General features: G+C 48.4%; 1 protein-coding gene across 2 annotated transcripts in view; it reads right to left on the reverse strand.

Annotated features, from left to right (window-relative positions):
- The window catches only part of Pilra (paired immunoglobin like type 2 receptor alpha), a 23,460-nt gene extending 10,752 nt beyond the window's left edge, over positions 1-12,708 (reverse strand). Inside the window, exons 1-4 of one of the 2 annotated variants that reach the window (XM_029563170.1) lie at positions 12,541-12,708; positions 11,894-12,283; positions 6,386-6,571; positions 1,574-1,604 (exon numbers count right to left, since the gene is read on the reverse strand). In XM_029563170.1, coding sequence (XP_029419030.1) covers positions 1,574-1,604; positions 6,386-6,571; positions 11,894-12,283; positions 12,541-12,628 — 695 coding nt within the window. In that variant the 5' untranslated portion in view covers positions 12,629-12,708. Of the gene's footprint in view, positions 1-1,573; positions 1,605-6,385; positions 6,575-11,893; positions 12,284-12,540 lie in introns of both variants that reach the window. The other variant, XM_008832375.3, reaches the window with a different exon arrangement.
- Positions 12,709-12,925: the final 217 nt, after the last annotated feature.

Raw genomic sequence — 12,925 nt, forward strand, 5'->3', positions numbered from 1 at the left:
CTTCCAGCATCTTTCCTGTCTCTCCTTTTGAAGTGTCTGCCACAAATGCCATAACATAAACATGGCCTTTGCCTTCCTGTGATTTTTCCAGGCAGTCAACAGTCTAGCAGTGTGGTAGAAATCCACTTCCATATGTAAATAGAATGCCTCACAAAGCATCTAACAGCCAAAGCTTTTACCACTACCCCCATGGTATAAGTATCCTAGTCTTCTCTTAATAGACAGAGAGCTGGGTCGCAGAAAGCTGGGACACAGAGAGCTGGGTCGCAGAGCTGCTGAATTACTGAGAGCAGAGGCACTTAATAAAGCTGTAACACAGACTAAGCCGAGTCTCGAGTTCTGAGCCTTACTACCGTCGACCTAGCCTCTCTGGGGGGCGCACTCCCTCGTGACCTGACCGACTTGCGGACATCCTAGCTTTCGCTGTCCTCGTACTTCTCCCGCGAGGTCCAGGTGGCCAGTGGACCTCGCATCCTGAGGAAAAGTACACAGGTGGAATAGGGACAGGATTTTGGCAGGACAACGCTTCTGCAGCAGAGAAGCTTCCAGAGACATGGGACCCGAGCCGCCAGGAAAAGCCTGCGGGGCACCCGCCGCCGCGGCCAGAGACGCCTGTGGCCAGACCCGCCAGCGACTAGCCAGGTGTGGCGGGGACCCCGAGATCCAGGGGCCCAGAGCGACCCCAAGATACCCGCACACCCCACACCTGAGGCCCATAGAGACACGGAGAAGCCCGCAGGGCCAGACCTGCCTTCCTCCAGACGCACAGTGGGGGAGCCTGTGGACCCGCTGTGCCATTCCGGGAGTGCGCCCAGAGAGCGCGCGCCCACCATACCAATGGACAGCTGTCCTGGAACTCACTATGTAGACCAGGCTGGCCTTGAACTCACAGAGATCTGCCTGCCTCTGCCTCCCAAGTGCTGGGATTAAAGGCATGGGCCACCAGGCCCGGCTCATATATTTATTTTTTAATTTGAATAAAAACCTAAATGAATATTTAAAAATATATTAAAAGCTTTTAGCTAAAAATAGACACATATAACACATTCCTTTTTATCAGAATATATATATTTTTTGAGACAGGGTCCCCCAGGCTGGTCTTGAACTTGCTGTGTAGCTAAGGCTAACCTTGAACTCCTGATCCTCCTGCCTGTACCTCCCAAGTGCTGAGATTACAGGTGTGTGCTACCATACCTGGCTTTATAAGAGCATATTAATTGTACAGAGTAATAACTTTCATGATGACATTTTCTTTCTCTTTAATGTATTTATTCTTTCATGATTTCATATGGTCCTTCCCCATTTCATCTCATCCCCTAACCCTAACCTATCCCTTCTTCCCAAGTCCCCTCCTGCCCACCGCAGGAGGGCCCACTGCATTTAGTTAGTATTGAGTTCATGAACATGGGTGGGGGTTATCTGGAGAAAGGGCAATGTACCAGTGGCTATACGCCTGGGGGAGATGACTCCCCTTCCCCAACAACCATTTATTCACTCTTATGGGAAAATGCCTAAGGAGACTTCCCAAACCATCATCTACTTTCAATCTGACCCAGTCCTCTTAGGCACCCACCTGGCAGGGGGGGTGCTCTCAGTCAGCTGGCCTGTAAGAGAAGAAAGTGTGTCACTGTGATGTTCAAGCTGATCCACCATTTCCCCTCTCAGCTGTGCCCTATGTTTAGACAATTCTTAGGAGGCCAGGGCAGCACAGCTCTGCCCCAGCCAGCGAGGGAAGGGCCTGGAATCAGCAGAAGCCAGATGTCAGCTCAGCTGTCCTATTGTCCCCATAGCAAACCCCAAGAAAAGCTCTACTGGGTCCAGTGCCCGCCCCCCCCACTCTCTTCCTTGCTTCCTGCTCCCTACCTTGAGCTCCTCACCACCAAATCGTTCCCTCCTCTCCACTCCCCACACCTTCCTTTTTGCCTCCCAAGAAACTTCCCCTCTTTCCTCTGAGCACTGGCTGACTCCACCCCCATATCTTCAGCCTCCGGGTTCCAACCCTGGTGGACTTCTGTGTCCCCTACCTCCTCCTCCCCTATCTTCTCCTCCCCTACCTCCTCCTCCCCTACCTCCTCCTCCCCTACCTCCTCCCAGCTCCCTGCTGCTCCTCTTTTTTTTTTTTTTTTTTGTCTTTTTGAGGCAGGGTCTCCCTGTAGCCCCAGCTGTCCTGGAACTCACTATGTAGACCAGGCTGTCCTTGAACTCACGCAGATCCACCTGCCTCTGCTTCCCGAGTGCTGGGATTAAAGGTGTGTGCCACCAAGCCCAGCTCTCTTTTTATTTTCTTTATCTTTTTGAGACAGTATCTCATGATGTAGCCCTGGCTGGCCTGGAACTCACTATGTAGACCAGGCTGAGGCTGATCTCATAGAGATCCACCTGTCTCTGTCTCCAGTGCTGGGGATTAAAAGCCTGTGCCACTACACCTGGCCCCAGTACCCTATTGTTCTATATTTTTATGGCATTACAAGTAAAACTCTGATCTTAATTTTCTTTTTGGGTTGCTTATTGCTAGTTTATAGAAATACAACTGATTCTGTGTATTGATTTTGAATCCTGCAACTTTGCTAAATCCATTCATTAATTCTAGCAGTTTTTTGGGGTATAGAATTTTAAACGTTTTTAAAATGTAAGGTCCTATCCCTACAGACAGGTACTTTTTACTTCTTCCTTTCCAGTTTGGAGGTTTTATTTCTCTTTGTCTTTTTGTCTGTTTATTTTGCTTTTGATGTGGTGCTTGGGATGGATCCTAGGGCTTTATGCATGTGAAGCAAGCTCTTATTGAACTCAGGGCAATCCTCCTGCCTCCACCTCCTAAGTGCTGGGGTTATAGGCATGAGCCACCGTGGCCAGCTCATTGCAAATCTGTTTTAAAGTGATTTCAAATCACTTTTGGAGGATGTTGGGGCCATATAAACAATATCTCCAGTCTTGTTCTCTCTTTTTAAAAAAATTTAAATTTGTTTTATTTTATGTGTATGACTGTGTTTCCTGGCATGTATTTAAAGTGCACCCCTCATGCAATGCCTGCAGAGTCTAGAAGAGGGAATTGGATGCCCTGGAACTGAGTTATAGATGATTATTAGCTGCCATGTGAGTGCTGGGAACGAAACCCAGGTCCTCTGCCAGAGCAGCCAGTGCTCTTAACTGCTGAGCCATCTCTCCAGCACCCCTCTCTCCCTTTTTAAAAAAGATCTTCTTATGTATATGTGTCTGTGTGAGTATATATCACATGTGTGGGTGCCCACAGAGGCCAGAAGAAGGTATTGGAGCTCCTCGGAGCTGGAATTATGGGCAGTTGTGAGCTACCTGGTATGAGTGCTAGGAATCGAACCTGGGTCCTCTGCCAGAGGAACCAGTGTTCTTAACTGCTGAGCATCTCTCTGGCTCCTTGTTTGACTTATTGTAGGTGCATACATGCAAGTTTCTTATGGACAGACAGCTAAAGTCAGAGTCACACAGGAACCTTAAATATGACATATCCCCGACTGAACTGGCTATCTTCCCCCCTCAGAAATGGGTTTCCTCTTATTTTCCCTGTGTGGTTTGGTTTCATCACAGTCTTTTTCACCCAAGTTGAAAACATGAGCCTTGTTCCTATTCTCTTGCTTTGGCGCCACTGTTTGTTTGTCTGAGACAGGGGCTCAAGGATGACCCTGAACTCCCGATCTTCCTGCCACTACCCTCCAAATGCTGGGCTTACAAGGATATGTTGCCACGCCTGGCTAATCACTAAGTCTGAATGCTTTTAACTCAGATGTTTCCTAGTTTTGGCCATTTTCCTCCATGCACAGCCCCACTGTGTTAAACTGACCCAGCCTGGCCCAGATCCTGCCTGTTCTCTATATCATAGGAATGTAATGTAAAAGGGTTGGAGAGATGGCTCAGTGGTTAAGCACATGGCTGCTCTTGCAGAGGACCTGGGTTCAGGTCTCAGAACCCATATGGTTAACAGCTGTCAGCAACTCCAGCTCCGGGGGATCTGACGCCCCTTTCTGGCCTCTGAGGGCTTTACACACAGGTGTACTTATGTACATGCGGGTGAAACACTCATACACATAAAATAAAAATCAATCAAAAACAATTTTTTAAAGAATGCAATGTAAGAATCCAGCTGCTGCTCAGATCTCAGTCCCTGAAGCAGCCCCTCCCCTCTCTCCAATCCTTAAGATTCCTACTGAGACACTGTGAGTCCCTAGCTAACAGGCTTCCTGGTACCAAGGTTTGCTCACCTGGGGAAGTGAGTTTATCTCAAAGGGAGCATTGTTGGCCACACATCCTGCTCCCTACCCCTTTCCTGGCCTCCTGCCTGGCTGAAGGCTTGTGCTGCAAAACCTCTCGTCCTCAGAAATATCTAAGAGACCCCACTTCTGCCCTGTGGTCCTGATTCCTCTCTGGTGCTGGGGCCTGCCAGAACTCTGTCCTCAGAGCTCCTGCCATGCTGTTGTCCGTCTTTCTGTCTGTCTGTGGAACTGATAACTCTTGATAAACTCTTTACTCCCCAACGATCCGCCTCAATGACCCTCTTGTAGTCCCATTTGAGACCTTTCACACATACCGATGTCATCACAGTGGGGAGCTGAGGTGGCTGCTCCATTCTGTCTCTGGTCTCAGAGGCTCTGGACATGATTTACAAGGTGCCCATCTGTCATTCCCCCTTCCTCCAGCAGCACCACTCTACCTAATAGTTCTTGGAGTAGTTTCCTCTCCCTGGACAGCCAGGGAGTGTCCTCTCTCAGACTCCCTGATTTCCTGGCTTTTTTTTGGGTGGGGGGGGCCACACAAGGGTTGAGACAGGTCTCATGTAGCCCAAGCTGGCCTTGAATTCACTATGGTAGCTGAAGCTGGCCTTGACCTCTTGATCCTCCAGCCTCCATTTCCCAAGTGCTGGGATTACAGGTCTATGCCACCATGCCTGCTGTCACTCATTTTTTCCTTTGATATTTTATGCAGGTTTCTCTTCCTCTGAGGATTACTCCTGAACTTCCCATCTCTTGTGTACTGACACCACAGCTCTTTCCAAAATGGGCATCCAGCCCTGAGGCACCTGCTGTCTCCCTGTGACCACTGAGTTATTTTCTGCTTTATCTAATTTTGATTCTCCAGTTTCAAGTCAGACCTTGGAAAGTGGGCACTGGATAATCCCTTGCTGAGCTGAGTCAACTTCCCACCCCTTCTGCTCTTCCCACTTCCCCTGGCCAGGCCCTTCCTTCTCTGTCAACCAAAAGGAAGGACCAATGAGAGAAGACTCAGTCACTAGTGAATGGAGACTTGATGCAATGGTGTGGTTCTGACTTGATTCTGCAGAAACCTCACTTGAGGGGCCTGTTGAAAGTAGATTCCCAGCAGGGTGTAATAATAAATTCCCGCTCTCCCAGTAGTTGACAATTCATTGCCAGCCTGGTCTACATAGTGAGTCTGTTTATTTCAAATAATCAAAACAAAACAACAACAACAAAACCAGTGCTCCTAAGGTCAAGACTCAGGGCCTGACTCAGTGGATTTGAGGGGGGCCCAGTAGCTATCTACTTGGTGTGGGGGCTGGAGTGGTGTGTGTGTGTGTGTGTGTGTGTGTGTGTGTGTGTGTGTGTCTTGGGTGTCATTCCTCAGGAGCCCTCCACTTTGTCTCTCACTGTGGCCTGAGGCTCACCAGTTAGTATAGTCTGGCTGGTCACTGAGCCCCAGGGAGCCCCAGATATCCTCCTGTCTCTACCTCCCCAGCACAAGCATTCACCACCAAGCCTGGCTCTTTACATGGGCCCTAGGGACTAAACTCAGGTCCTCATGTGTGGGTGGCAAGTACTTTACTGACTCAGCCCCAATATCTGCATTTAAAAAAAAATAATAGAATGTGTGAATTGCAGAAGAGCCACAAGTCTCACTGGGAAAGCCATAAATCCCTTACAGTGTCTAACTGGCCCTAAATTGGCAGCCTGGCCTTGCTCAAGCCTGACCTATCAACTGGCCACTCCTGGGACTGAGACAGACTGTGGAGCCCACCTGTCCCCTTTAGTGCTATAGATAACTCACCTGCCTGTCTGAGAAAAGAGACCCTCAAGGACACCAAACCCACAAAGTGCAGCTGTGCCTCATAATTTTCATATGAACCCCTCCTCCCCCCAGTTTTTTTTGTCTAGTTGTAGATGCTTGGTTCCTGCGGACAGCCTCTACCTCTCACTAGTATCTTCTTTGAATAAAGGAAGATATATTCCTTGCAAGTCTGGCTCTGGTTTCTTGTCTCCTACTCCTCTATCTTTCCTTTTATTCTCCAAAATTCTAACAAGCACCTTCAATGACTCTGATTCTGATGGTTCTGAGACACACACCCCCATCCCGCCCCCAAGCACCCCCAGGAAGTGTGCATCGGCAGTCTTAGACCACTTACCTTTCTTTCTCTTCCACCTGAGGAAGACCAGCAATCCCAAAATCCCAGCTAGGAACAGAACAGCAGCCACTACTAACCCAACTGTGGCTCCCTGATCTAAGGGCCAAGTCCCCAGGTTCCTCTGGTCCTCTGTGACTGCAAGGCCAGCTGTGGTGACTGTTGAGCCTTCTGTGGTGACTTCAGAGCCTGCTGTGGGAAGAGATGAGAAATCAGCCTGCAACCTTCCTGGCAGGATGAAGACGTTCTAAAGATGTCCCTTCCCTTTGGCTCTCAGATCATTGAAAGATGGACCCCAAGGAAGGGGAATTTTCCAGGAGTCTCATGCTGGGCGAATGAAAAAGCTGTATCCTGGAGCAGCCAGAGGGGGAGCTTGTCTTCCAGGAAGAGAGTTCACACAGTTCTGACACCTGGTCAGACCCAGGACAGCGATGGACCAATGATGGGTGGGGCCACACCTAAACTAGGACTCCTTAACTGTACACACGTCTTGTTTTCTATTTAAACATAAAGCTCATGCATGTCTGGGTGGGGGGGGGGGTCACTGGGTCTCCCTGTTGCTCTTCCCAACATGTTGACACTGAATAAATCAACTCTCTCTGCTTTTCGCTATTGTCTACTGAGGACAGGCAGCTGAGCCTGGCTTGTTAGGGCTGTCCAGGCCCAGGTTCTGAGCCTACTGACTCCAGTAACAAGTGGATCCATCCTGAAGGAGGGAGGGGAATCAGAGAGAGAGTGCCACATCTTGTTTCATTTGAGGGGAGGATATGGGGTGAGGAGCAGCTCTCAGAAGCTCACATGGGGAGAGGGAAGCAGGCTGAAAGCTTAGATTACTGACAGCCAAGTTTTAATGCTGACTCTCTGCCCTTACTGGTGGGGGTATCCTCAGACCCTCATTTCATCGTTACAAATAGGGATAACTAAATCCCAATAATAAGAAAAAAAACCTTTTCTTTCTTTCTTTCTTTCTTTCTTTCTTTCTTTCTTTCTTTCTTTCTTTCTTTCTTTCTTGTCCTTTTTTAAAAATATTTTTATTTTTTTTATTTTACGTATATGAGTGTTATGTCTGCATGTAGGTAAGTGTACCCATGTCATGCAATGCCTGCAGAGGACAGAAGAGGCTGTTGGATCCCCTGGAACTGGAGTTATAGACAGTTGTTAGCTGTCATGTGGGTGCTGGGATTCGAACCCGGGTCTTCTGCAAGAACAGTCAGTGTTCTTAACCACTGAGCCTTCTCTTTAGCCCCTTTTTGTCTGTCTTTTTAAGACAGGGTCTCCCTGTAGTCCCAGCTGGCCTGGAACTCACTATGTAGACCAGGTCGGCCCTGAACTCACAGAGATCCCCTTGTCTCTGCCTCCCGAGTGCTGGGACTAAAGGTGTGCACTACCACGCCTGACTAGAAAAATTTTTTCTTAAAAAAAATTTCCTTGTTTGAACAGAAGTACCTTGCAGGGGTGGACAGTGCTGGCCCCAGAAGACATGGGCTAATAAATCTCAGTGGCAGGCATGGGATACATAACACCCATACACATCACTAGCTGGTGAGACTCTACTGACCACCATCACTAGCTGGTGAGACCTATTGACCACCATCACTAGCTGGTAAGACCCTACTGACCACCATCACTAGCTGGTGAGACCCTACTGACCACCATCACTAGCTAGTGACACTCTACTGACCACTATCACTAGCTGGTGAGACCCTACTGACCATCATCACTAGGTGGTGAGACCATACTGACCACCATTACTATGTGGTGAGACCACATTTTGGATTCAGGATGGATGTGATCAAAATGCATTGTATAAATGTATGAAATATTCAAAGAATAAATAAAAATATTTAAAATCATTTTATATTTACTTAATTTTATTGTGTGTACATGAATGCATGTGTCTATGTGAGTGTATGTACTTGGGGTGGGGGGTTTCCCTCTACATGCATGCAGAGACCAGAAGGCTTCAGATGTCCTGTTCCATCACTCTCTACCTATTCCTCTGAGGTGGGTCTCTCCCTGAACCTGGGATTCTTGTCTCCCCTAGCTGAAGCAAACAAGCCTCCAGCAGTCCTGGCCCTGTCTCCTTGGAGCTGGTGTTACAAGCCTCCACAGGGAGGCCCAGCTTGTCATGTGGGTACTGGGATCCAAACTCTAGTCCTCATAACTGCAGAGCAAATGCTCCTAAGGGTTGAGCCATCTCTCCAGCTCGTTTTTACTTTTGAGACAGTCTCTTGTAGCCCAGGCTGGTCTTAAACTTGCTATGTAGCCCAAATGCCCTTGAATTCCTGATCTTCCTGCTTAAGTCTTCCAAGTGCTGAGATTATAGGCATGTGATTTTTTAAAGCCACACCAGTCTTTAAAAAGTCACTTTTAGGGGCTGGAGAGATGGCTCAGCAGTTAAGAGCACTGGCTGCTCTTGCAGAGGACCCGGGTTCGATTCCTAGCACCCACATGGTAGCTAATAATCCTCTGTAACTCCAGTTCCAGGGGCATCCAACGCCCTCTTCTGACTTCCTCAGGCCTTGCATGACATGGGTGTGTTCACATGCAGGCAATACACTCATACACGTAAAAAATAAAAATAATACAGAAAAAATATTTTTAAAAGTCATTTTTATTGCTGCAAATATATGCAACATAAAATATATGTTTTAACTATATGCAACACACAGTTCACTGCTTCCAACCCCATTCATTTGTCAGTATATCACTGCCATTCAGCTCTCCAAGTTTTCCAATAATTTCCTTTTCTGTCTTTCTAGTGGATTTTAGGAGGGAGTGGAGGTGGACGTGTACATACAATCCACCTTCTTCCCCAGAATTTACTCAATATTTTTATATAAAATTATTTTAAAATTTAAAAATAGCCAAGTATGGTGGAATGCACATTAAATTCTAGCACTCAGGAGGCAGTGGGCAACCTGGTCTACATATTGAGTTTCAGCAGCCAGGGCTACATAGTGAGATCCTGCTTCAGAAAGCAAGCGAGAGAGAAAGAATTCGAGAGAGGAAGGAAGGAAGGAAGGAAGGAAGGAAAGAAATTATGTAAGCCGGGCATGGTGGGGTGGTGCATGCCTTTAGTCCCAGCACTTGGGAGGCAGAGGCAGTCAGATCTCTGTGAGTTCAAGGCCAGCCTGGTCTACATAGTGAGTTCCAGGTCAGCTGGGGCTACAGGGAGAACCTGCTTCAAAAAGACAAAAATAAAAAAGAAATTATGTAAAAAAAAAAAAAACTAAACCAAGCACAAATTGTTATACATATTTTCTTCAATTTGTGATCTTTGCATACTGCTATTTTGGTTGGATAAAAACATTTCTTTTGGGATATGAGCACGTGGCTCAGTTGGCAGACCGCTTGCCCAGCACAAAGCGCTGGATCCCATCTCCAGCACCACATAAACCAGGTGTGGTAACACATGCCTGTAATCTTGGCACTTGGGAAGCAGCAGCAGCAGACTCAGGGGTTTGGGGGCATTCTCAGGTGCACAGCAAGTTTGATGCTGGGCTACATGAGAGTCCGTCTCAAAAATTTTTTAGAAAGGAAAATTATCTTTTTATTAGTTTTAGTATTCTTTTTAAAATCATGGGCACAAATGTTCAATTAATTGAATCTGTTGAAAAATAATTGATCAATAAAAGAATTCACAGTAGGGGCAGGGTGTGATTTAACGGTGGGGCCCTTGCTTAGCATGCATCAGGGTCCTGGCAGCCATCCCCGGCCCTATAAAACAACAACAAAACAAAAAGACACGGCAAATGTGACTGGAGACAGGAGCGTCTGCCTCAGAGTGGCCTTTACACCAAGCACCTGATTATCAAAGGCAAGGAAGATTTAGTAAAGGAGAAAGAGGGAAACGAAAAGAACCAAAAATCTCAGAAGAGGCCATTTGGGGAATTATGTCAGAGGCACAGGAAACAAATGTAAGACCGCCTCACCAATGAGGACTGTAGAATTCCCATGTGCACTGAACCAGCACAGGGGTTAAGACAAGGCAGTGACTTGTCAGCAGGGAGGTGAGTCAGAATGATCTATTTATCACTGATGTTGCTGAGAATTGTCAGCACAATTAGTAATTATTGTTATTATTTGGTCTTTTTGAGATAGAGTCTCCCTGTAGCCTCAGCTGGCCTGGAACTCACTATATAGACCAGGCTGGCCTCGACCTGGAAGAGATCCACCTGCCTCTGCCTCCTGAGTGCTGGGATTAAAGGTATGCTCCACCATGCCCAGTTATAATTGATTTATTATTAGAATATTAATTTTGTTTTTGACTATTTTCTAAAATTTATTTATTCTTGCAAATATGTGTGTATGTGTATGTCAATACATGTGTATGTATATGTCCATGTGTGTGTGGAGGCAAGAAATTAACCTTGAGTGTCCATTCTTCAGACATTGACCCCCTTGTTTTATGAGACAGGCCACGTGAGCGCCTATAACCCCAAACACTGGAGATGGAGTCAAGATGAAGGTTGAGCCCTGGCAGGAGAACCGTGAGCTTCAGGTTCAGTGAGAGACCCTGTCCCAAGGGAACAAGGAGACGAATAATAGAGGATCCCCAGCATCCACCTCTGGCATGCTCAAGCACACACACAGGCGTGTGCACTTACACACATGCTTACACCACATACACATGCACTATAAAAAGAGTCAACGAGCAACAGGGCCAACTCAAACTGAATTCGTGTCTCCGCAATGAACTACCCTTTCAAGGCCTGTGTGTCATGAGCAGGGCTCTGGGGAGGGGTTGAACTCTGCTGGCCTCAGTGTGTCTCTCTGCTCAGTGACCACGAGCATGCCTGCAGCTATCATACGGCCGTGGTGAAGCACAGCTGGGGTACCACCCACACAGTGACCAGGCTGGGCCTCAGCGCACCCTGCGAGAGGAAGCTACAATGACCAGAGGAACAGAGCAGCCAGATCATGGTACATCATCACTATAGATCATGGGGGGTTGAGGGGAGGCTGGCGAGGAAAAGAGGGAAGGGAAGAGGGAAATGGAGGGGAGAGAAGAGACTGGGCAGAGGGAGGTGAGGGATGTCTTGGAGAGAGATGAAGTGGGAGATGGGGAACCCAGAGGATGAGGGGTGTGCATGGGGACCAGAGGGCACCAAGGTCTCCATTGGCACCTGCTGTGTGTTCTGGGATGAACTCAGCTGTGTAAAGCACAAGTTACAAAGTGAACCCTGGGTCTAACTGGAACCCTGACAACAGGACCAAGTGAACCAGTAGAAGTCAAATACACTGGTGTCGAGAAGTGAGGGAAGGAAATGGGTGGGCGGCAGTGCCAAGAGCTGAGGAATGGGGAGCAAGGGAGGGCTGGATCTGAGGGGGACAGTGAGACGGCCAGGTCAGGGAAAGCAGCTGCGGTTTGCAGATGTTTGTGGGGAAAAGAAAAGGGAAAGTTGGCAGAGGTCTGGGGAAAAGACAGGAGAGGAACATGAGACTGATCAGAAGCGTAGGGCCTCTGGTGACATCTACGGACACCAAAGCATCACCAGGGTGGCTCACCATGGGCGATGGTGAGTGTGGTCCCCTCTATCGACTGCCACTGCTGCCTTCCTTCTTTCAGTGTGTTTAGAGAGACTCGGCAGAAGTACGAGGTCTTGTCCTCCTCTAGCAGGTTCAGGATTCTGAGGACTCCAGACGTCTGACCCTGTGTCCAGTTCAGGGTGACCCGGTTCTCGAAGTGCTTGTGTATGAAAGACGGGGTGCTGCTGTAGAAAAATTTCCCATGGAAGTGCTTCCATCTCCAGGAGATCCTCATCTGGGGATTCTTTGCCAACTTCCCGGGGAAGTAGAAGGAGAAGGGGATGTCGATGGAACCGCCCAGGACACCAGACAGGTATGGTGGTTGTTCAACACCATAGTCATATTTTCTGTTGGCTCCTGCTTGGTTACCTGGGGTGGATGGGGAGAATCTGAAGTCACCGCAGGGGCAGAGTGGACAATCCAGACCTTCCTGCACCTTCATCCACAGACAGGACTGTCCCTCTGGATGGTAGGGGGTGGGTGGGTAGGATGCCCTCTGAGGGACAAACAGGACTGGCTTCCTCCCTAGCAGACACTTTTGCACGTGGTAGCCCACTCTCCCCAGTCCCGTTGGTTCCTCCTGTGGTTAAGGCAGAGTCCCTGCTAGTGAGGTCCCCACCACTCACCAGCCTGCAGGGATGCTGGTGGCAGCAGCAACAGCAGGATCCAAGCCATGGCCTGATTCCCTCCAGGGCATGAGAGAAGCAGAGCCATCCAGAAGGAGAGGAGGCCCTGTGAGGAGCTCAGGGAGTGCTCAGGACCAAGAAAGATCAGGAAGAGTGACCATATCCGCAGGCCAGACTCCTTCAGAAGACTGAGGGAAGGAGGAACCTCCCCATCTCCACCTCCTTGTGGCCAGCAGCTTCCTTTATCAATCTGGCTTCTCCTTTTCCCACAACGGACCAGAGCCTCCCTTGTGGTCTCTGACAGGACGGGCCCTAGCTATGCCCAGTCCCCATCTTTCATCTAGGATACATGGCCCTGACCTAGCCTCGCTGGCCGTCTTCTCTC

Source organism: Nannospalax galili, unplaced genomic scaffold (genome assembly GCF_000622305.1).
Source record: "Nannospalax galili isolate Female #2095 unplaced genomic scaffold, S.galili_v1.0 scaffold675, whole genome shotgun sequence".
NCBI lineage: Eukaryota > Metazoa > Chordata > Mammalia > Rodentia > Spalacidae > Nannospalax > Nannospalax galili.